This window comes from Zonotrichia albicollis, chromosome 18, assembly GCF_047830755.1.
Source record: "Zonotrichia albicollis isolate bZonAlb1 chromosome 18, bZonAlb1.hap1, whole genome shotgun sequence".
NCBI classification, from domain to species: domain Eukaryota; kingdom Metazoa; phylum Chordata; class Aves; order Passeriformes; family Passerellidae; genus Zonotrichia; species Zonotrichia albicollis.
In genome coordinates, this window is record NC_133836.1 from 13,002,487 (window position 1) to 13,026,071 (window position 23,585).

A 23,585-nucleotide genomic window follows, 5' to 3' on the forward strand; every position below is an offset into this window, starting at 1 on the left:
TGTCTCACTTGGGCGGTGAAAATACAAATGTGGATGTTGGTGTTGTTATCCTCCCTGTGTATGGTAGCAGGTGGAACGACAGGAGCTTTAAGGTCCTTTCCCACCCAGACCATTCAGGGATTCTGTGATTTGGATTATGTTTATCCTTCTCATTGGGAACACAAGTGCTCTGTCACCCTCGGTGTTGTGCAGCAGATGTTGGCTGTACTTCAGGACATGGAAACAATCCTGAATATTAAAGATGGTTAAAAGCTTTATAAAATAGTAACTCTTTAAAGTGCCAAACCCCCTGAGACAGGAATTCTCTATAAAGGTTGTGCCAAAGCTGGTTTTCCTCCCGACATAAAGTTCATCAGCTGATTTCCTCCCAGCTCCAGCTGCTGACACGTAGCCTGAAGCAGATTGCAGAGCTCCAGCTCCCTGTCAGATGTGAATATAAACTCTTCCAGCTCTAAGAGACCCCTGGAACCTGGGTTCCAGGGCCAGACTACAGCAGGTAACAGTGCAGAAGATAAATGATGTGTTTATCTACTTGGAGTTGTTGAAAACCCTCAAAGAACTTAAGCCAAACAACCTCCCCCCAAAAATATGTAATTACCTCTCAGTAATTCAGCTAATTTACTGTAATCCTTTCTGGAATGCCCTAACTCTGCTCAAAAAGGCTGATGGAGTTTAACACCCCATTTGTAACCATGTCAGAATATTATTTTTGCGTGTTGATGCCGAGTCTGTTGTGAGTGAACAAGTGGTTTTCTTCAACAATTATTTTAGATGGGAACAACCTGGTTTATTTTGAGACCGTTTGATCTGTTTTAGGCTGAAACAGCAAACAGAAACACCCAAGGAAATTATTCTGAGCTGCATGTGAAGGAGTTGAAACTTTGTGAAGCTTTCAGGCAGGGCAGACCTTCAGCAGCTGCTTGGGGAAAAGGATGCTGGAGGATTTTGTGCTTCTTTTCATCTCTGGGCTTGATGACAACTGAATTAATTTGGTTGTGAGTCAGGAGTACAAAAATACAGTGCAGAACACGTGGTGAAGCCTTTCCTAAGTGGAGAAAAGCCTCCATGATACTCTTCAAACCCAGCACTCTGAAATAGTGCCTGTGTCAGCTTGAATTGCTCATCTGGGAGCGCTCCTGGGAGATAGTCTGGGGTAAAACCTGGCACTTCTGTTTTGATAGGAGTTCTAGCTCCATGACAGGAGCCAGGCAGGTGTCAGGCTGCTGCCTGTTCACTGAGAAAGAGCATCTATCTGTATTTGTCTATCTGTAAATGTTCTATAGAGGTCCCTGGCATTCGGGGAGTCACGGGTCCTGCTTTCTGCTGGCTCTTTGTGCTCAGCCCAGCTCAGCAGGTCCCACAGCAGAAGTCTCCTTTCCTGCCCTTGCAGGTGAATTGCTGTGCTCTTCTCGTGTTGTCACCTTGGTAGTTCCACCTGATTTAGCTGGGGCTGCTCAGGAGGAGCTTTGTAGAAACTTCATTTTGCTAAAATCATCTAAACTGGGAAGGCTGCCCCGTGGTGCCCAGGCTGCCTCCTTGAGTGGATTGATTTTGTTCCAGGTTGAAGCTTTTTGTTGCATTTGGATTTCCTGCCTCTCGCTGTTCAGCTTTAAACCCCAGCCTGTCACGTTGCCTGGAGGGCTTTGGTGTGCAGAGCTGAGCTGCTGAAATCCCGGGTGTCCCCTTGGTGTCCCTGGAGGTGCTGCTGTGTGGGTGGCTGCTGTGCCATCCTCTGGAGCTGTTCTGAGTGAGAGGTTTGCTCCAGCAGCCCAGTGCGACGCCTGTTTGCTGCCCAGTTGGTTTCACAGGGACAGTTTGCTGAATTAAAGCTTCTAATTACAACATTTTCCCCAAATGGAGCATTTAAAGCCTCCTGTAGCTTTGCTACATCGATGAAGACATCAAGCCTTGCTGCCAGGGAAACTTCATGTGCCTTTGCTTTGTATTCCCTCCTCTGAACCTGTGAAAAACAACAACTGCTGAGGAATTCTTGAGGAGTCCCTGTGCAGTACCCTCCTCTGGAGGGAGGTGTGTGGGTTTAGGAAGTTCCTAAATCCACAGCAATATGGTTGGACCATTTCACATGCCCTTGATGGGTCCTCCTAGGTTGTTTTTGACCAAGTGTTTTGGCTGATTCAGTGATGCTGGCGTGGGAAGGCAGTTTGGGGATGCAGGACTAGTCTGCTTGACTTGCTAATGATCCAAACTCTCTGAACTCCTCTTGCTGCCACTCGGATTTGTCATTATCTATAATTAGCAGCTCTATGGGAGAATCTAATCACCTTGAACAGATAAGTGTTTTCAAGGAGATTAGAGAGGATCTGCAGGTGAGTATTAATTCATCAAAGACTGGCGTTGGCTCATGTGACCATGGATGCTCCAAGTGTTGTGTTCTCCCAGCAGCTCCTTGACCTTTCTGAGAGTTCTGGGATGTGTTGGCTCCTCTGTGGGATGGGCTGGAGCTGGGCTTCTTTGGGTTGGGTGTCTGGAGAGCCTTCAGCAGTGCTTTGTGTGGGCATGGGGTGTAATGATGAAAGCAATGACAAATGGAGAGGAGAAAACCATGTTATTGCTGGGAAGGGAAAGGCTTCTCCATCAAGCAGCATTAACTCCCCTCTCTGAGCAGTGATGGGTGCCTGGGGCACTTTAGCTGTCTTGTCTGGGTCATCCTGCAGCTCATTTCCCTGGAAAAGCTGTGTTTCACAGAGCAGCATTCTTCACCAGCTCGGTTTATGCAGCACTTAACTCTTGGTTGGCATCAGGAGGGCTTGAGCACAACCCAGAGATGTTTTTTGTGCTGAGACTCCACTGAAAGCTGAGGAGGGGAGTTCGGGAAGGAGCTTGAGAACCTCTGCTGATGGTAGAGATGTGGGGGGTTGAGGGAGCCCAGGAGGGACCTCTGGGAGCCCCCAGCCCTGCCAAGGCCACCACTGACCCATGTCCCCAAGTGCCACATCCACGTGGCTTTTGAGTCACTCCAGGGATGGGGACTCCAGCACTGCCCTGACCACCCTTTCCATAAAGAAATTTTCCCAATATCCAACCTGACCCTGCCCTGTCCCAGCCTGAGGCCGTTCCCTCTGCTCCTGTCCCTGTTCCCTGGAGCACAGCCCGACTTCCCTGGCTGTCCCCTCCTGGCAGGAGCTGTGCAGAGCCACAAGGCTGAGCCCCTCCAGCTCCCTCAGCCGTCTCTCATCACACTTCTGCTCCAGCCTCTGAAATCTCCAAGGTGTGAGCTTGCAGAGCCTCTCCAGGCCCCTCTTCCAGTGTTGGACCACCCTTGGAGGGGAAAACTTTTCCTTACATTTAGCTTGTACCTGATAGAATGAGGCACCATGCTCTCCTGGAATGATTTTTGTGACACCCTGTCCCTGTGCAGACAATCCTGGAGTGTTTGTGTCTCTCTGGGTGCTGGAGCGTGCAGGTTTCCAGGGCAGCTCTGCAGCTCCTGGTGACTTTGAGCTACTTGTTTTTAAACAGTGATGAATAATTGGTGTTCCCAGTCAGCTTGTTTTCCCATGGCACTCTCTGGATCCATATGGTGCTTTGCTGTTGTTCCTTGCTATTTGCCCATTCTGGAGCTGCTCCTTGCTGTGCTTTGTCCCTGGGGACATGGTGCTGCCACAGCTCCCTGGGGACACTACATGGCCACAGGACACTTGGGGGTGCCATGGGGTGAGGGGCATGATGCTCTTGGGGCTGCTGGTTCCAGGCTGGGTTGCTCTGCTCCCAGTTAGTGCTGTGGGGGAGGTTGGGCTCTCTTCAGTCCAAACAGCAACTGCAGCTGACTCTGCAGGAGGGTGTGAGACAGGGATCTTCTCCTTAGGGATGTTTCCATCATGGCTTGGTAATTAGTGCTGGCTGAGGGGGTTTACAGCTGTTGCCTGGTTCTGTTTGCTGGTTGCAAACTGTGATAAGAGCCATGAAGCATCTTTTTCCTTTGTTTCTATACATATAATCTTCATTTGGCTAGATGGGGTGGATGTCATCCCTCATCCCATATCCCTGCAGGTGTTCCAGGCCAAGCTGGGCAGGGCTTGGAGCAGCCTGGTCTTGTGGATGGTGTCCCTGCCCACGGCAGGGGAGTGGAACCTTTAAGATCCCTTCCCACCCAAACCATTCCATGATTCTGTACTAGCCAAATACTTAATTTGATGTAATTGTAGAAGAAATATAACTGATTTGTCTAAACTGTGAAGGGGCAGAGAACTCTGGGTTTGTGTGGAGGTACAGCCGCCTGTGGTGCTGTGTCCACGTTGGGCACGAGGGGATCCCTCAGGTACCTTGGCTCCCACAGCAGTTTTCACTCCTGGAGCTGTTGGCAGGTGTGGAGGCTCAGCTGCCTGGCTCCTTACCTGAGTGAGGTGTCTGTCACCCCATTCCAGCTGTGCCCTGGTCCAGGTTCCACTGCCGGAGCACACACTGTGCAGTTCTGCTGTGCTGTCCCAGGCAAGGGCAGGGGTCACTGTCCAGCCCTGCACTCTCCCCCACGGTGCTGCAGCTCCCTCAGCTCTGCTGGAGTGGGACAGCAGGGGCTGTGCTGGCCTTTAGGAGCAGAGGGTGGTGTGGACTGGCTCCTGCTCCAGGACTGTGCTCAGCCCTGGAAAACCCTTGCTCTAGCTGCTGTCATGTTGCTCCAGGAGCAGGCCGGCTGTCCTTTGCCTGCAGAGGTGACTGGCATCACCTGCCTCTTCCTGCAGCTCCCCTGCTTGTCTTTTTCCAGGGAAATATGCATTCAGCTCTGACTTGGCTTGCTCCAATTACAGGTTTAAGTTGGTGCTTGTATGGCCTGTCATCCTCTGTACCCACAGTGAGTCACTGGGGAAGGAGCTGATCCTTCTTGTCAGGAGTATTGTGAGGAACCTGCTGTGCTTTTCCATGCAGTATCCCTCGTATCCTGCCTCATTTTCCCCTGAAAAGGAGTTTGCAATCAGTGCAATGTGCTCTGAGCTCACCTCTGAATGACCACGATGTTCACTATCTGTAGGTTGAGTTATGCTGCAGCAGGTCAGACTACTGAGCTTCTCTGTATTTTCTGCTTGTGTATCAAATGTTGTGGCTGGGTAACTCAGCCTGGTAATTTTATATGCCTGAAGTGTTATCAGTGATATCAGAGCCCTCTGCTCCCTGCAGGTCTGTTCAGCTGATGGCCAACAGCTCAGGTTGTCACCCTGAAATGTGAGCTGTCCCAGCCTGCTATCAGAAGGGCAGGCAGCATCCTGGAGATTTACCCCTAAATAAGATAGTGCTTCCAAACCTGAGCTGCCTGGAGGTGTTAAATATCCCTTCAGGTCCTCATTATACTGTTCAATTATTGTGGCAGTTCCTACAGCACCGTGACAGAGATCTTTCTACACTTTGCATCAGCCTTTGTTTGGTTTCACTCAAAAAGCTTGTTTAATAATTAATGCCACAACACTGCCGTGTCTGAGGGCTGGAGGAGAGCAGGGCTGGATGTGAGGATGGTGCTGGGCAGGGCAGTGGTGCTGGGCAGTGGTGCTGACTCACAGCCCTGAGTGTGAGTGTGAGTGCAGGGCTGGATGTGAGTGTGGTGCTCACTCACAGCCGTGAGTGTGAGTGCAGGGCTGGATGTGAGTGTGGTGCTCACTCACAGCCCTGAGTGTGAGTGTGAGTGCAGGGCTGGATGTGAGTGTGGTGCTCACTCACAGCCGTGAGTGTGAGTGTGAGTGCAGGGCTGGATGTGAGTGTGGTGCTCACTCACAGCCGTGAGTGTGAGTGCAGGGCTGGATGTGAGTGTGGTGCTCACTCACAGCCCTGAGTGTGAGTGTGAGTGCAGGGCTGGATGTGAGTGTGGTGCTCACTCACAGCCCTGAGTGTGAGTGTGAGTGCAGGGCTGGTGCTGAGCCCGGGCTGTGAACGGATCAACGCTGCCATTAAACATGCAGATGGGAGCGTGGGACTGCGTGTCAGTGCAGCTCTGCCATGGAAGCAGAACAAATGGGAGCAAATCTTCTCTTTGGTTCCCTTCCAGGCACTTGGGATTCGCTTCCCCCTCTGCAAGCCAGGGCTGCTGGCAGGGCTGGTTTGTACCTGTGCTGTCCCCAGGTGATGCTGCGGGCTGGAGCTGCTCACGGGTCACATTGTGACACTGATGGAGCTGCTGCTGTGTCAGCACTGGTGACTGTGCCCAAACCCTTTGTCACCTCTCTGTTCCCTGCCCTTCCTTTCACACCAAGCTGTGTTAGTATCCACTTTCCTTGCTTTTTTTTTTTATTTTTATCTAACTCTTCAAGGCTATTTCTGCTTTGAATCACGACCGGATAGATGTATGTCCCTGCAGTGACTCAGGGGGAGGTGCTTCACTCCCTAAAAATAGTCCTAATCCTCCAAATCTTTCTGGATGAGAGCACTGGCTGGGCACGCGTGGCTGTTTAAAGCAGCTTCTGCAATGCATGTGGGGGTAAATATGGTGAAGTGGGAGTCGGTGCCTTTCTCCTTTCCTTCTTTAACACAAAGCAGTGATTCTTAATCTGTTGTTAATAGCTAGAGCAGGTTTCTTCTAGGAACTTTATAAGAAACAGAGCAGGAAAATGTTGTCCTTGGGGCCTGCTGGTTGTGTATTGCTGTTGTGAGTAAGATGTTCTCACTTCAGGCTGGTTGTTTGTCACAAACACCTAAACACCGTGGCTGGGTGGGCTCTCTCAAACAGTGAACTCTCATTGCCATGGCACAGCCATGGATGTGACTGCAGGGCTGGGAAGCCTGGATGGGAGCAAAGCTCCTTTGGGGAGCCACGTGTCCTCCTGGTGCTGGTGCTGTTGAGGTCCATGGTTGGTGTCCTCAGGGATGCTCCCCGGGACGTGGGGCTGTGTGTGCTGTGTTCCAGCCTCGCTGTGTTGCTGTTTGTTCCCAGCTGACTCGGTGCTTTGTGCTGTCACTCACCCCAGCACAGAATTAGAGTATTTGTCACAGCAGCAAATATCCATGGCAACTAATTCCCTAGCTCTGGAAATCTTCATGATTTTTGAAGTTTCTTTTTTTTCCTGTGAAATGCACAGGGGTGGTTCCACCAACTTTTTTTTTCAGGTCTTCTGCAACTGTCAGGAGTGGTGGCTCTTCTTGGAAGCGCTTGAAAAATACACCGGTGCCAGTTCGGAAGATGGGGTGAGTTTGGGTGGATTTGGTGCAGCATGGACATGGATAACTGGGGTGTGCTCATGGCAGTGGGACACAGACATGCTCCTCCTCTCCAGGACTGTGCAGGAGTGGAGACCACAAGATGAAAGAAGCAGATTTTTGTCTTTGAGGTGTGGAGATGTGCAGCAGGTGGGGGTGGCAGCTGTGCCCACAGCTCGTGAGGAGTCAATGAAGGTGTGTCAGGGGAATTTTAGGTTGGATTTTAGGAAAAGGTTCTTCCCCCAGAGGGTGCTGGCACTGCCCAGGCTGCCCAGGGAATGGGCACGGCCCCGAGGCTGCCAGAGCTCCAGGAGCCTTTGGGCAGCACTGCCAGGGATGGACAGGGTGGGGTTTGGGGTGTCTGGGCAGAGCCAGAAGTTGGACTGGATGATCCTGGTGGGTCCCTTCCAGCTCAGGAGATTCCATGACTCTGTGATTCTGTGTTAAGTTCCAGCCTTTGGTTTGAAGCCCTTTTGGAGGAGTCCAGGAACGCTTGGGTGGTGCCGGGTGTCAGGGCTGTGTTCTCAGCAGCCCCATCCTTTGTTCTTGGATGACTTGAGACCTTCCATCATTTCTGTTTCCAAGCAGGCCCGTTCCTGTGACTGATGCTGGGTGCTGTTTATCTGCTGTTTATTATTCCCAAGTTGCCCCTGTGGTGTTTCCCAGCAGGGTTTGTGGAGCAGAAGGCACTGCAGGTTTATAGTGTGTGGTGAGGTGGAACTGCTCTATGGCTTTATTTTATCCCAGCAGAGTTTTCCATTCCTGTCAGCTGTGTCTCTGTGGTCTGTGCTGGGGAGAGTCTGCTTGAGGCTCCCTGGCTTTGCTTCTCTGCTGGGATGGAACTTTTATAAACAGGAGGAAAAGAGGGCTCAAACTAAAAGTCATTTTGTGATGGTACAAAGGTGACAATCATCTTAATACTGCATAATTTACATGTGGCACACAGGACACACTGTCAGCTCCCACTTGGACTTGTCCACAACATGCAGGGTGTGACGGTGGTCACAGGGGTCTTAGGATGAGGGAAGAGATGAGGATCTGACTCCATGTTACAGAAGGCTTGATTTATTATTTTATGATATATATTACATTAAAACTATACTAAAAGAATAGAAGAAAAAGTTTCATCTCAGAAGGCTAGCTAAGCTAAGAATAGAGAAGGAAGAATGATAACAAAGGCAGCTGCCTCAGACTCTCTGTCTGAGCCAGCTCACTGTGATTGGCCATTAATTACAAGCAAGAACATGAGACCAATCCCAGATGCACCTGTTGCATTCCACAGCAGCAGATAACCATTGCTTACATTTTGTTCCTGAGGCCTCTCAGCTTTTCAGGAGGAAACATCCTAAGGAAAGGATTTTCATAAAAAGATGTCTGCGACAGCAGCACTCCCTTTGGGAGCTGGGGTGCTGGTGGTGCTCTGGTTAGCTGTATCCTCTCAAGCATTGATTAGGAGTTATAATTTGATTGGTTTTGGTAGCTGTGATGGGATCACAGTTCATTAGTTGCAGTATTTGCTGTGTAATGTGGTTAATAATGGGTGAGTGCCCTCACAGCCCAGCTCTGGGTGGTGCCAAGTGGAGCAGAGAGGTGACAGGTCTGGAGTTCAGAGGGACTGTGACACCCTGGAGCTGCAGCCCTGTGATGCTCAGCAGAGCCATTGCTGCTGGAAGCAGCTTTGCAGAGGAGCCCTGGGGACAAAAAGGTGACCAGGAGTGAGCAGAGGTCAGTGGTGGCTTTGGCTGTGTTAGCAGAAGTGTTGAGGGGAGGGACTGTCCCCTCTGCTCAGCCCTGGGGTGCCCTGTCTGGGCCATCAGTGGGGCTGGAGCAGAGGAGACCCCACAGCTCCATGGTGGAGGGTGTGAGAGGGGCAGAGCCTGGCTCTGCTCGTGGCAGGGTGAGGCACAGGGCTGGGACAGCTCGTGGGGAATCCTGCATGGACACATGGGAGCATGCTGGCTTGGAATGAGGACTATTCAGGCTGAACACTGGGACAGGGATCTGGGGAGGTGCAGGGAGTTCATGGCTGTTCCAGCTGTGCATGGGCAGGGTCCTGAGCAGCCTTGTCTGGAGGCAGATGCTCAGAGCAGGACACTGCACCTGAGCTGCCTCCCAGACACATTTCATGAACCATTCTATGATTATTTGTGACACTTTTTGCCTTCAGCTCTGGATGCTGATGGGGGATGAAGAAGAGCCATGTCCTGTCTGTGGCTTGTCCTCTCAGTGCCAGGGGAGCCCTGGTGATTTCTGTGTGTGAACCCTTCAGGCTGTTTCAGACCATCCTGCACTTCCATGGCACTCTGAGTTGGTGGAGGAGCTGCCTGACCCTGGGACAGCCTGAGGATTGGCAAGACAAATTTATGGGATTATCTGTGCTTTACTCCTCTGTCAGGCTTTTATCTGTTAAAGCTCATTATAAGTACAGTGTTTTGCTGCAGCACTTGGGGATGCAAAGACCCAGTGGTGTTGCTGATCCTTTTAGGGTTTGGCTTAGGAGCTGCTGGACAGGAATTTTCCTATTTTTTTGCCTGTGCAGTCCCTGGGATGTCCCAGCTGGGTGCTGCCTGGGAACTGTTTTCCCAGGAACCTGCATTTTTTGGTGGATAAACATTGAGTGTGCGCTGGGTGAGGCATCTGCCTCTCCCTCTCTGTCCCCTTCTTTTTCACCACCAGGAAAGAAATAAAAACTTCTGCTTCAAAGTGGAAAAACCTATGCCTGCAGACTCCTTGGAAATGCAGTTTTAAATTTGAAAGTTGACTTGTAGAGGTGTGGAAATTTGTGTTTGTTGCTCTGTAACAGGCCCCCTTACAGCTGCAGACATCCAGCCTGGAATTGTCACTTGTAAGTGCCTTGAGAGGCTGCAGCTCTGTATCTCAGCCCAGATAAGGTCTGTAATTACTGGATAGGATTGAATTCTGCTGCACAACTGCAGCCCTGAGGTGCCTTTGCAGTGCAGGAATGAAACCTCTGGCTGCCCATAGCTGACATTCCCCATTTTTGGAATGTTGTAGCTTAATTTAAGCACAGAGCCCACGCTGTGAGAACAGGATTGATCCCATCAGGATTTGTACAATTGATTTCCAAGTGCTCAACACCTGAACAGGCTCAGTGGTTGTGAGAGTCACGTTGTGCAGGCAGTGGAGGCTGAGAGCTTTGCTGAGGAGTCCCTGTGGATGCTGCAGGGAGGCAGTGATGCATTGGAGGAAGCTGTGGGATTGTGGTGAGGAGCTGCTGTGGTGCCAGGCTGGGGTGTCACAGGGTCAGGCTGGGGGGGAACAAAGTCTTCAGTCATAGAATCATGGAATGATCTGGGTGGGAAAGGACCTTAAAGCCCACCCAGTGCCACCCCTGCCATGGCAGGGACACCTCCCACTGTCCCAGGCTGCTCCCAGTGCCATCCAGCCTGGCCTTGGGCACTGCCAGGGATCCAGGGTCAGCCACAGCTGTGCCAGGGCCTGCCCGCCCTGCCAGGGAACAATTCCCAATTCCCAATATCCCATCCATCCCTGCCCTCTGGCACTGGGAGCCATTCCCTGTGTGCTGTCCCTCCATCCCTTGTCCCCAGTCCCTCTCCAGCTCTCCTGGAGCCCCTTCAGGCCCTGCCAGGGGCTCTGAGCTCTCCCTGGAACCTTCTCCTCTCCAGGCTGAACAATCCTAAATCTTTCAGCTATAATGTAGTGAGGTTAATGTTGGCACTTTGGTTCAAGGTGTTTCCCTGAAGATTTACAATTTCTATAGTTTTAGGAAGGACAAATCTGTAAAGTAGCTAAAACACCAGTATTAAGTCAGACATTACCCTGAAGTGAGGCATCCTCATGGGTGCAGAGGGAATTAGAGTTTTCTGTTTGTAAAGGAAATAAATACTGAGCCCTTTGTCCCATGGGGCAGGTACACAAACTCCACTAATAACATCAGTGTAGCTTTAATTTCCAAGTTCAAAATAAAACATTGCCCTTCTACCATATAATAGACCATTAGACCATTAGGTGTAGTCTTAATTTACAAATTGGTTTATTTCTAGAACTGCTGATGTAAACCCAGCAGAGGCACTTGGGATGTGCCTGTGTGGCATTAGTGCAGTCCTGTGGTGATGGCACTTTGTGGGGACACATCCTGCTGCTGCCCCTTCATCCCTTCACAGACCTCATGGAAGTGTTTGTGCCGTGCCAGGTCTCTATAAAAAGAATCTGCTCCCCTGTGCAAGTGTTGGAGTCAGAACAGCTCAGCTTGAGTGAGCCTGGATGTGATGTGATCCTGCTCCCTCACTTGGGAAAAGGGCATTGTGCTGCTTTTCACTGCTCTGTGCTCCTTCACATCACAGAGTTGTGGAATATCCTGACTTGGAAGGGACCCACAAGGATCATTCAAGTCCAGCTCCTGGAATATGTTCCTGTGGGAGAATTCTCTTCTGTGGCCTGGCTTCTGTCCCCTCTTACGCCATTTTTTAAAATCTCTGATAACATAAAAATACATACAAAGTTGAGAGTTTAAACCTGCTTTTCTTCCTGTAGAAGATTGAAGAAATAAAATTGTGTAAAAAAGAGTTTTCAATGACTTTGGTGGATCCTGGGAAGAGAGGAGGAGGATGGTCACAGCTTTATTTGTCCCCTGCATGAAATCCTGCTCAGGAAACCAGCTGAGCACTGGGCTCTGTTCTTTGGAGCTCAGCTGGGCTCTTCCTTCTCTCTTGGGACCCTTCCCATGTCCTCCCTTGTGTGCTTTGGGCTCCTTTGGAGTCCTCCCAGTTGCTGAACCTGCCAGGGCTGAGGGTCCTGCTGGAGAGACAGGCCATGAGCCACCGCTGGGAGTCATTCATGGGCACACAGAGTGGCTTCTAGGCCAAGATTGGCCTTTTATCTGTAAAAATTTGTATAAACAGGTGCTCTTCCCCACGTGGGATGTTAAAACTGGAGAGCAGCATTCATCTCCCTGCTGTTGGCTGGGGAAGATGAAAAGCTCTGGAAAAGCCCTGGATTGTTGGACTGCTTGTGGTGCTGGCTGCACTTGTGGTGTTTGTTTGTTGTCTCACACCTCACTGGGAGTGTGGATCACTGCACAGATCCTGCTGGCACACATGGCTCTGCTTCTCCTGTTTTCCCTGTTTGTTTTCCCTTTTTCTTTGTTTTCCCTATTTTCCCTGTTTGTTTCCTGCCCTGGCACAGCACCCAGCCTGTGTGTGGTGCCTCTGCTCCCCTCCTCGGGTGGCTTTGTCCTTTTCAGCAGCCAGAGCCCCGCATTCTGTTCTGTCCCAGCACTCTGGTTTGCAGTGTGGGAGAGGCAGGGGAGGAGATGTTCTGTGGAAGGGAGCATTGCATGCAGCTCCTACGGAAATGAAAGATGCTGAGGGCTAAAAATAAACCATTCCCAGCCCTGTCCCTGTGACAGGAACTGCTGGACACGAGCTCTCAGGATGGAGGCTTTAATGTCCTCTGTGGAGCACCAGGCCCTGGGCTGCAGGGGGATTTTGGGATCTGCTGGCACAATCCTGCTGCTTCCCAGGAGCCTGAGCAGCTGAGGGGGGTGTGGAGCTGCCTGGCCAAGCAATGTGTAAAATTGGTGTTTTTCTCATGAAAAAATAACAGCTAAAGAGGCTCCAAAAGAGCTGGAGAGGGAGTTCAGACAAGGGCCTGGAGTGACAGGACACAGGGAATGGCTTAAAGCTGGAAGAGAGTAGATTTACATTGGATATTAAAAGGAATTGGTCCTTGTGAGGAGGGCAAGGCCTGGCACTGGTGCCCAGAGCAGCTGGGGCTGCCCCTGGATCCCTGGCAGTGCCCAAGGACGGGGCTTGGAGCACCCTGGGACAGTGGGAGGTGACCCTGCCCATGGCAGGGGTGGCACTGGATGGGCTTTAAGGTCCCATTCCATGATTCTGTGCATTGCTTGTTTGCCTTGGTGTGTACAGCAGGAGCCCCTTGGCTGCCCAGAGTGGCTGCTGGAATGGGAAGGAGTGGCTTTGGATGAAGTGCTGGTGCTGCTTCTGTGCATGTGAACCTTTCCAGCGTGGAGCAGAGTGCTGGGATGGCAGCTGGGTGTTGTGGGGGTGTAAGGGTGTCCTGTGCAGGGGGAGGATGGCCTGGCTTGGCTGCAGCCAGGGCAGCACACAGGGGTGAGAGTGAAGGGCAGGACTCAGATTGTGCTGAAACAACTGAAATGTTTCTGCATTAAAACCTCGGAGCATTTATTGCACCACACAACTTGTCTTGCAACACAATGCACTGAAATAACACAGAGAGTCTGCTCTGAGCAGTTGGGAAATTGGCTGAAAGCTGCAACTCATCCTTGTCTGCGTGTGAGAGCTGTCCCTTGTGAAGGTCAGTGACTTTGCCTTCCCTCTTGGCTGTTCCTGGTAACCCACAGTCAATATCTGCAGGGTTTTTGCAGAAAATCTGCAGCCCTGAATGATCCCAGAGCATGTCTTGGATTAGAGATTTTTGGAATGGTTTAGATTGGAAGGGAGTTGAAATAGCATCTTGTCCACCCCTGCCATGGCAGGGACACCTCCCACTGTCCCAGGTGTTCCAATGTCCAGCCTGGCCTTGGGCACTGCCAGGGATCCAGGATGGGCACCCTGTGCCAGGGCCTGCCCACCCTGCCAGGGAACAATTCCCAATTCCCAATATCCCATCCATCCCTGCCCTCTGGCAGTGGGAGCCATTCCCTGTGTGCTGGCACTGAGTGCAGGAGGATGTTTGCTCTCACAGTGAAGCAGCTGGGCTGTGCCAGGCCTGTCCCCAAGCTGTTGGCCAAAGTCACTTTGGCACCTGCAGATTTGATCCAAAAACACCCTGAGCCCCAGTCATGGCTCAGTAAGTGGTTAATTCTTGATTTCTGTTTTAAATCAAGCTCTTGGCATTTCCAGCATCTGGAATGCCAGCTGCCAACATATTTTATGGGTGGTGTTGTAAGGGATGGGAAAGGTCTTGCACTGTGCCACACTGCCCCTTGCTCACACTGCTGGCAGGGTTTGCTGTGCTGCTTGCATTTCCCTCTGTTTGCTCAGCTCTTACAGGAAACCTGCTCTTCCCAGGCTTGCTGACCTCAGGACTCCTCAGGAGCGTGTCCTGCAAGGATCAGCTGATGCTTTCCTGGGCGTGGAGGTCATGGAGGCACCTTGTATGCAGTAAAGTTCATTCTGCCTCCTCCTGGAAGCTGCCTCCACATAAACCTGTAGCAAAGTGCTTGTGGAACTGAGGATTTCATAGTCACGAGCTGTGAAACAACAGTTCAGCTTTTAGATATGAAGTTTTATCTCTCTTCTCGTGCCTTAAAATAGAGGAAAATATATATTTATGCAACCATGTGGGCTTTGCACCCAGATATCTCTCCTCAAGGAATATTTCATCCACAGGGAGATTCTGTATCTAGATGTCTGTCCCTAAGGAAGATCTCATCCACACAGAGATCCTGGGCTAGAACTGAGCATTGTTTGAAAGCTGGCAAAAGTCAGGAGTGTGATGACTTTAGAGTGATGTTTGAGGTCACAAACTGTATCTCATGTGCTGTCTCTGAGGGAAATTTATTGGGTACTGAAAACATTAACATTGACAGTAACTTGCAGAAAAGAGGGATGCTTGCAGCATGGAAAAATTCTTGAGAGTGAGCTTTTCTATCCACCCTCAATCTCTGAAAGATGGGGTGAGTCTTGTGCTTGAAGCAAATACATCCCTAAAGTCTGTGGTCTGGAAAACCAGGATTTTTTAACCAATCTGAATATTGTAAATGAGATAGGAATTGATGGGATAGGAATAAAAATGGGGGTTTAATGTTGACTCTGTGTGCCCTGTGTGCTATTATGTCCTTGGCTGTGGTGGTGAGAAAAGATAAACACGAGTTGACTGTGGCTGATCTTTGTGCTGATCATTTAACACAATTCCCAAGGGCTGAAGCACCAGTACAAACTTGAAAGCAGAGGCTGTAATGAGAAAAATGACTGCTTGAGGCTCTCATCTGCTGCAGTGCATTTGTTTCTTGTCTAGTAAAGAGCATTTGTCAAATGAACTTGTGTGTGGTCACTCCTCTTTTGTTCTTGCTTAAAAATGAACCACCAAGCTCGTGAGTTAGGCCTGGCCCAGGTTTTGGATTATCCTGCTGGCTGTGGAGGTGATGAGACCTGGAGCAGACCTTCCATGACTGATGTGATGAGCAGCTGAAGGTCTTAATGGGATTTCACATCTCTGAATCTTTTGAATTTTAGTTTGGAAACTAAGGAAAACAAAAAACTGGGGTGACTGAGGGGCTTCCTCTGGCGTTTTTGGAAGCTCCATGTGCAGACCTTGATTCCCCACAGCCATTCCAAGCTCCATGCTTAGAGCCTGGCTCCTACTCCATTCCCAGCTCCATGCTTGGATCCTGGCTCCTGCTCCATTCCCAGCTCCATGTGCAGAGCCTGTCTTTAGGAGCCATTCCCAGCTTCATACTTAGAGCGTGGCTCCTGCACCATTCCCAGCTCCATGCTTATATCCTGGCTCCAGATGCCATTCCCAGCTCCATGCCCAGAGCCTGGCTCCCTACAGCCATTCCCAGCTCCATGCTTGGATCCTGGCTCCTGCACCATTCCCAGCTCTATGCCCAGGGCCTGGCTCCAGGGGCAATTCCCAACTCCATGAGCACAGCCTGGCTCTTGCACCATTCCCAGCTCCATGCTTGGAGCCTGGCTCTAGGAACCATTCCCAGCTCCATGCTTGGATCCTGGTTCCCCACTGCCATTCCCAGCTCCATGGGCAGAGCTTGGCTCCTGCACCATTCCCAGCTCCATGCTTGGATCCTGGCTCTGCAGCCATTCCCAGCTCTGTGCCCAGAGCCTGGCTCCAGGGGCAATTCCCAGCTCCATGAGTACAGCCTGGCTCCTGCACCACTCCCAGCTCCCCACAGCCATTCCCAGCCCCATGCTTGGATCCTGGCTCTGCAGCCATTCCCAGCTCCATGAGCACAGCCTGGCTCTAGGAACCATTCCCAGCTCCATGTTGGATCCTGGCTCCTGCACCACTCCCAGCTCCCCACAGCCATTCCCAGCCCCATGCCCAAATCCTGCCTCTGCAGCCGTGCTCAGGGCCTTTGCTGAAGCTGCTGAGCTGGTGGTTTGGTGTCTGGGCTGTGAGGGACACCAGTGTCCCTGTGCTGGGTCAGCTGCAGCCCAGCTGCCACCAAGGACACGCTCTTAGAGCCTTTCCTTCTGCTCGTGTCCTGAGATGCTTTTCCCACACCGAGTTCCTTTCATTCTGCCCTGCAGGAGGGGAAGGAGTGAGAGCCCTTTTTGGGGAGCTGCAGCAGCGCTGGTGGGAGCAGGGCTGGGCTCACAGCAGCTCAGGGAGCTGTGCCCTGCAGAGCTGGGCCGTGGTGGAGCAGGTGCAGCCCCAAACCAGGCAGTGCCTCCTGGAGCTTCCTGGGTGCCCGTGTTTGCAGGGCTGATACCCTTATCAGCCAGGGCCACACCGGCCTCTCCAGAGGTGCAGAGGAGATAGCACCGTGTGCTGGGAGGAGTGGGAGTGCTTCCCAGTAAATTCTTTTAACATTAATTTTATCTTTTGTGTTTGTTTTTGTTTTGTTTTGTTTTCATAAAAACTCCGACACAAACCCTCTTTGCCAGCCATATCTGCTGACCTGCACTATGGCTTAGTTTATTTAGTTTATCTCCTGGCCACTGCTGAGGTGTCCTGGCAGAAAACTTGCAGCAGGCACATGAGAGAGGCAGAAATGTGGGATAAAAGGCAATCCCAGAGATGTGCAACAGGATGGGCTGACTTCAGAGTATCTTTGTGTTTGGGGTGGGAGTGTTGTCAGTGGGAGCACTGCAGAAACAGCATTGAGGAACAAGGGGAAGGGAACTGTGCCTTTTGCTGTGATTCTGACTTTGGCAGGGAAAGCATTTTGAGGTCTGAGTGCATTTTTGCAGGTTTTACACAGGTTTTCAGGACATGAGCCCCTGTGCTTGGCGCCCAGCTTGGGTATGTTGTGTATTGGGAGGAGCTTGCTCTGTGCTCCTCAGCCCCCCAGCAGCTCACCCTGATTTTATTTAGGCAAAGAGGTGAGGGGTAGCCTGGGTGTTGTTTGCAGAGCCCTTCCAGCTGGGCTGTGGTGGTTTTCCTGCCCTGAGCACGCTCTCACAGCCGTGCACTTCCCCAGCAGGGAGTGTTCTCATGGAACTCTCTCACAGCAGAGATTTCCGAGTAGGAAGTGCTGGCGTTGGCAAAGTGTCCCATCCTCGTGGGATGGAACCTTCCCAGCAGGCACTGCCAGGTCCTGCACTGTGAGCGTGTTCACAGGGGTGTGAGGATGAGGGAGGAGATGAGGATCTGACTCCATGTTTCAGAAGGCTTGGTTTATTATTTTATGATATATACTATATTAAAACTATACTAAAAGAACAGAAGAAAGGATTTCATCAGAAGGCTGGCTAAGAATAGAATAGGAAAGAAGGACAACAAAGGTTTGTGGCTTGGACTCTCTGTCTGAGCCAGCTGACTGTGATTGGCCATTAATTAGAAACAACCAAATGAGACCAATCCCAGATGCACCTGTTGCATCCCACAACAGCAGATAATCAATGTTTACATTTTGTTCCTGAGGCCTCTCAGCTTCTCAGGAGAAAAAATCTTGAAGAAAGGATTTTTCATAAAAGATGTCTGTGACATTGCACTGTGGCTCTGAGGGAATTTGTCTGACAAATTGCCTGTCCTGAGCTCCTCTGGAGTTTTTTTCCCTCTCTGAAGCACAGACAGACAAGAGCTGTTTGTGAATGATCTGGAGCAGAAGGATCTTCCAGCCTCCTCCTTGTCCCTTTGCTGGGGTGGGTATTGCAGCCAAATGAAGGTGGAGAAAGGAGTGTGAATTCCAGACTGCTGTGCTTATTGCTTGCTTACAGAAGAGCTGCATGGCCAAATCTTCCTTAAATCCTTGCCTGGGTGGTGTTGCTGAGGCTCTTTGGTCCCAGTGTGGGGAGGGATTTGTCCTGGAACCAGCTTGGGAGGCTGCAGGATAGGTTGTGGGGGATATTTCCATGATCCTGAGCTGCAGACATCCCTCTGGCTGGTGAGGGTTGCAGGATTGCAGCCAGGGTTGCAGCCAGGGTTGCAGCCAGGGTTGCAGCCAGGGTTGCAGCCAGGATTGCTGGCTTTCCCTCAACCCTGATCATTCCCAATCCATGCCCATCCTGACTGCAGCCAGTTGCAGATTAGTTGGCCTTTAAACAGATCCAAACTCGTGTGTTTTTACAGCAATCTCAGCCCAACACTTGCCATGTGCTTGTTTGGGGTTGGTTTGTGCTTCCTTGGTTTTGGGGAAGGCAGAAAGAGGAAGCAGAGGGAATATCTGAGCTGTTGGTCACATGGAGCTTGTGGTTTGTGAGAGCCCTGCTGAACCAGCTGTGGTGTGCTGAACTCACTGGGAAAATACCTCTGGAGCCACAGGCCTGCAGCCCCTTGGGTATTTGGGTTCTGGGATTGAGCTGCCATAAATTCCCTTTTTCCTTGAACCCAGGGAGAGTAATAACCCCAAGAGGTTTGGTTTCAATGCCCCATGCCCTGACTTCAGGCATGTGAGCTCAAATTCAAGTGCTTGTTGGGATTTCTCATGCCTAAAAGGGAAGCAGAGATTTCACTGGCTTTATAGCCCCAAAAACTGAACAAATGGGAAATCTCGGTTTATTGGGAAATCTCACTTTATTGGGAGTTTTGCCTTGGAGCTCTTGTGCAGGGAGGCTCGTTGTGTGTAATATTTCAAGGCTGGAGCGTGGGGTGGGGGTGACAGGGAGCTCAAGCACCAGATGTGGGCATGGATGCTCTGGGAGTGGCAGCTGAGCCTTGAGGGAGCTGTTGTTGCTGCTGGGAGGGGGTGGTGGCACAAGAGCCCTTTGTTGGCAGTGAGCAATGGGCAGAGCAGCTCCTGTCCCTGAGCCCTGGGGGAATGCTGTGGGGAATGGGAGAGCTCAGCCTAACCCAGGTGCAAGGCTCTGAATTCTGCTTGGAAATCCTTGTGCTGCTCAGGCACAGCAGGGACTCAGGGCTGTGGCATCCCTTGTGCTTGGGAAGGAAATCAAATCCTATCCCAGCTACTGAATTGTCCAATTCTGCCTGGTTTGTTCCCTGCCTTGATTTCTCTGCTTCCCTCTGCCTGCAGCAGTGCTTGCACCTGACTCCAAAGGGCATTTCCCACTTGGCCATGGGTATAAATATTCCTCTAAGGCTGCAGAGCCCTTAATGTTACAATATTTTCCAGTATGATGAAGAAATGAATTTTACAAACTGGTTTCTACTTAATCCATAAAGTAAACAGTAGAAAAAGCAGTTCTTAATCTCTGAGTCTGGAGAGGGCAGTGGGGTAAGAAGCAGAGAGGGTGTCACAGATTGGGGTGGATGGGACTTTAAATATCATCTTGTTCCACTCCCTGTGCTGGGCAGGGACACCTCCCACTGTCCCAGGCTGCTCCAAGCCCCATCCAGCCTTGGGCACTGCCAGGGATCCAGGGGCAGCCCCAGATTCTCTGTGCCAGGGCCTGCCCACCCTCCCAGGGAACAATTCCTGCCCAATATCCCATCTAATCCTGCCCCTGTCCATGGGAAGCCATTCCCTTTGTCTGTCTGGGCCCTTGTCTGAAGCCCCTCTGTGTCTGTTCTATGAAGCTGTTGGGTTTGTGCTGTGGGGTTTGTACTCTGGTTTGTGCTCTTTGTTGCTCCTGGCTGTGTTGGATTGGGTTTTGGGTGTGATCTGCAGCAGCTCAGGAGCCTGGATTTGTAATTCTGTTGAGATCTGGCAGCCAGAAGTGTTTCTGAGCTGTAAATACAGCGTGGTGCTGGGAAAGTCCCTCAGTGTGTCCATCTGCCAGCTCCAGGATGAACCTGGGCTTGGTGTCCAGCTCCATCCCACGTGGGTAGTGACAAATGTTGCTGTGGTGCCTCTGTACCTCTCAGCCAGAGACTCAAACCCACCCCAAACCACAAACAATTTCACTATCTTCCCTGACACTTTGTGCCTTTTTCTTTTCAAACTCTTCAGATGTTTCTTATTTTCTCCTTGAGGCTGCCTGAGGGAGGAGGAGCTGGGAGCATCCCTGCTGGCTCTGCCCCTGTGCTGTCCCATCCAGCTGAAGGGTGGCACCTGCAAGAACCTGTCTGCTCATGCAGGGCAGGCTGTTCATGGATCTGCACTCACCCCCCAAACCTGGACAGCAAAACTTCCTTGGAAAACAAATGTAAGGCAAGGAAAACCCCCCTAGACTGTGCAGCAACAGCAGGAGATTTTTGTGTAAATGCTGTTTAAATGAGGAAATGCCTGCTGGGTGAGCAGTGTCCAGGGAGCTCAGTGGTGCCCTGCACATGCTCTGCTGTGGCTGCTGGTGCCTCCTGCTGTTCCAGAGCTCCCAGCAGGTCCCTGTTGGAGCACTTGGCGCTGCTTTCCCCAGAGAAGGCTCAGTCAGAGGCTGCTCATGAGCTGTTCTGGCTCCTGGATAACTCTGGGGTGAAGTCCCTGGAGTGTGTGGTCTGAGACTGGGGGTTCAGAAGCAGCCTCTGAAGCAGATTTCACTGGTTGTGGTGTAACAGCAGGGAGTGAAAGCCCAGGGAGAAGGAGACACTGGGATAAGGAAGACAAAACCTCCTTTAGGAGTCTCTCCTGCTCACCTTGTGCTTCTCTGAGCCTGTCCTGGGGAGGTGGCTGAGGGTGAGCCTGACCTACATTTACAGCAGGAAACTGTGATAAGATGGGAATTCAGTGTTTGAGGTCCTGTGGGCAGGCTGGGAGAGCTGGGGGTGCTCACCTGGAGAGGAGAAGGCTCCAGGGAGAGCTCAGAGCCCCTGGCAGGGCCTGAAGGGGCTCCAGGAGAGCTGGAGAGGGACTGGGGACAAGGGATGGAGGGACAGGACACAGGGAATGGCTCCCACTGCCAGAGGGCAGGGATGGATGGGATATTGGGAATTGGGAATTGTTCCCTGTGAGGGTGGGCAGGCCCTGGCACAGGGTGCCCATCCTGGATCCCCGGCAGTGCCCAAGACCAGGCTGGACATTGGGACACCCTGGGGCATTGGGGGATGTCCCTGCCATGGCAGGGGTGGCACTGGATGGGCTTTAAGGTTCCTTCCAAAGCATTCCATGATTCTGTCATGTAGAATCAGCTGTGCTGATTTCTGAGGCTTACAGCAAAGCAGTGGTTTTGAGATGATCAGGAAAATGAGCAGGATGAGAGTGTGAACATATTTCAGGAAATAACTTCAAATGTGATTGGATTTCCCTGTGGAAGTGCCTTAGAGCATGGGTGATACTGGAGTCTGCCCTTGCCAGCTTTGAAGGGCACCCTCAGCTCAGTGTTTGTGTGGCTCCCTGCTGGGTTTCAGGTGGATAATCCAGTTTGGAGACCTGTCCCTCACTACCCTGAGTGTTTCTGGCCCCCTCATGATGCTGGATGCTTCCAGCCAGGACAGAATGTCACAATGTCACAGGTGTCACTCCTGTCCTGCTTGGCTGAACTGGGGCAGCTGTTGGGCTGCCAGGATTGCAGGAATGCTCTGGTCCCAGGGCTGGGCTGCTGGGAGCTCCCTGAGGATGCTCAGGCTGGAATTCTGTGTGCCTGGGACATGGGGATGGTCCCAGTTCCCTGCTGGGCTCCTCTGCCTGATGCTGTTGGAGCTGTCAGACAAGAAGTTGAGCTTTAGGAGGGACAAGGCTGCCCGGAATGGTGCAGAGCCTTGGTGGTAGAAAGAAAATTCTTAAGAGAAATGCCACAGGCATCCCTTGTGCTGGTTAAGGGTTGGGAGCAGAGTGTGAGCTTGGCTTGTTATTCCTTGCCATGCCCTGTTAGCTTCCAGCAGAGCCACACAGTTTTAATTACAGATCCTGTGTCAGCAGCAACTTCCCAGCAGCATCCAGAGCTCAACCTTCGGCTGTTGGGATATCACCAAAACCACAGCTGTGGAGCTGGCAGGCAGAAAACATTTTATTATCTCCTTTTTCACCTTCTTCTCTTTGCTCTGTAGATAAAGCTGTCCTGTGAGCCCTTGCAGGGAGATTTGTTGTTTAAATCCAGGGAGATTTGGTACAGCTGTTAAAAATTGGGAGCATCTTTCTCTTGCACAGCCCTGGCGTGCTGAGCAGCCTCCTGCAGCTCAAGTGTCCCTTCAGCAGTACAAAGCAGGTCTTTAAATTATAATTTGCTGCTCTTTTATGGCACTGCAGTGTTGTAGCTGCTCTGTCAGGCTGTAGAATCCAAGTCACTGAAAATCAGACTCCAGGAGTTTTAGACTGAAGCCCTTTTAAGGAACTGATGCTGCAGATTGTCTTGTCAAACTCTCTGTGTTTAGATTTGTGGTGTTAAGGAACTGAAGCAGCTTTATCAGTCAAAAAAGGGAGAAATGCTATAAATAATATTTTTAAAAGAAAATCTTTCAAGATTTTTGCAAAACCTGTCATTATGAGTGGCTGTGATACAAGAGCTGTGTTGGGCTGGTGAGTAAGGGTGGGTGATGGAGATGCCAGAATTTTCACCAGTCTGAAATTCCTATTATTCTGTTGAAATAAAAGAGGAAAATATATATTCAGAGCAGGAACATGTGCTGGCTTGGACAAAATCCACGTGGGAGTTGGGGCCTGTGCATCCAGAGGAGGTTGGACAGCTGAGATGGGATCTTGCTGCCATTGTGGTAAAAATATCACTGATTTTAGGGTAAGGATTCTCCTCTCTGATGATCTTAGCACATCCACAACAGCACTGGTGTTGCCACAAGCCTGATTTTGGGGTCAGCCATGAATCTGTCCATGGTTCCTGCCCTGCTCTGTCTGGAGCTGAGTGCCAGGGCTGGGCAGGGCTGATCACTCAGGGCTTCCATGGAGAATGTCCTGGTGCTTTGGGATCCTGCTGCTGGCAAAAGGGACATATTGACGTTGATATGATGATATTTGCCATCCCCTGGCTGGGTGGGTGGGTGCATTTGTCCTCCCAGTGGCATTTTGGGATATTTTTTCTCCCTGGTGTGTCCTGGCTGGGCAGCATTGCCTTGGGCTGATCACTCAGAGCTTCCATGGAGAATGTCCTGGTGCTTTGGGATCCTGCTGCTGGCAAAAGGGGCACATTGATGTTGATATGATGATGTTTGCCATCCTCTGGCTGGGTGGGTGGGTGCATTTGTCCTCCCCGTGGTGTTTTGGGATATTTTTTCCCTCTGGTGTGTCCTGGCCAGGACTCTCCAAGGCTGTCATTCCCCCCAGCCTCCCATGCACAGCTCTAATTCTGGCGCTCCGAGGGCGAATCCCGGCGGGTTTTGCTCCCTCGCAGAGCTAAAAAATCCCAGAGGTTTGGCTGCCTCCACCTCTGGGTGCCCAGGTTTAACCCCCAGCCAGGTTAAACTCTCCAAACACAGCGCTCAGGTTTAACCCCCAGCCAGGTTAAACTCTCCAAACACAGCGCTCAGGTTTAACCCCCAGCCAGGTTAAACTCTCCAAACTCAGCGCTCCCAGT

The 23,585-nt window shown here is 51.2% G+C and overlaps 1 protein-coding gene across 6 annotated transcripts in view; it reads left to right on the forward strand.

Annotated features, from left to right (window-relative positions):
- OSBP2 (oxysterol binding protein 2) overlaps positions 1-23,585 on the forward strand; it is a 104,552-nt gene that overhangs the window by 995 nt on the left and 79,972 nt on the right. For 3 of the 6 annotated variants that reach the window (XM_074554488.1, XM_074554484.1, XM_074554485.1), the window contains exon 2: positions 7,048-7,125. The exons of the other annotated variants lie outside the window; for them this stretch is intronic. In XM_074554488.1, the coding sequence (XP_074410589.1) occupies positions 7,048-7,125 (78 nt within the window). The remainder of the gene's footprint in view (positions 1-7,047; positions 7,126-23,585) is intronic. 6 annotated transcript variants of the gene reach the window in all.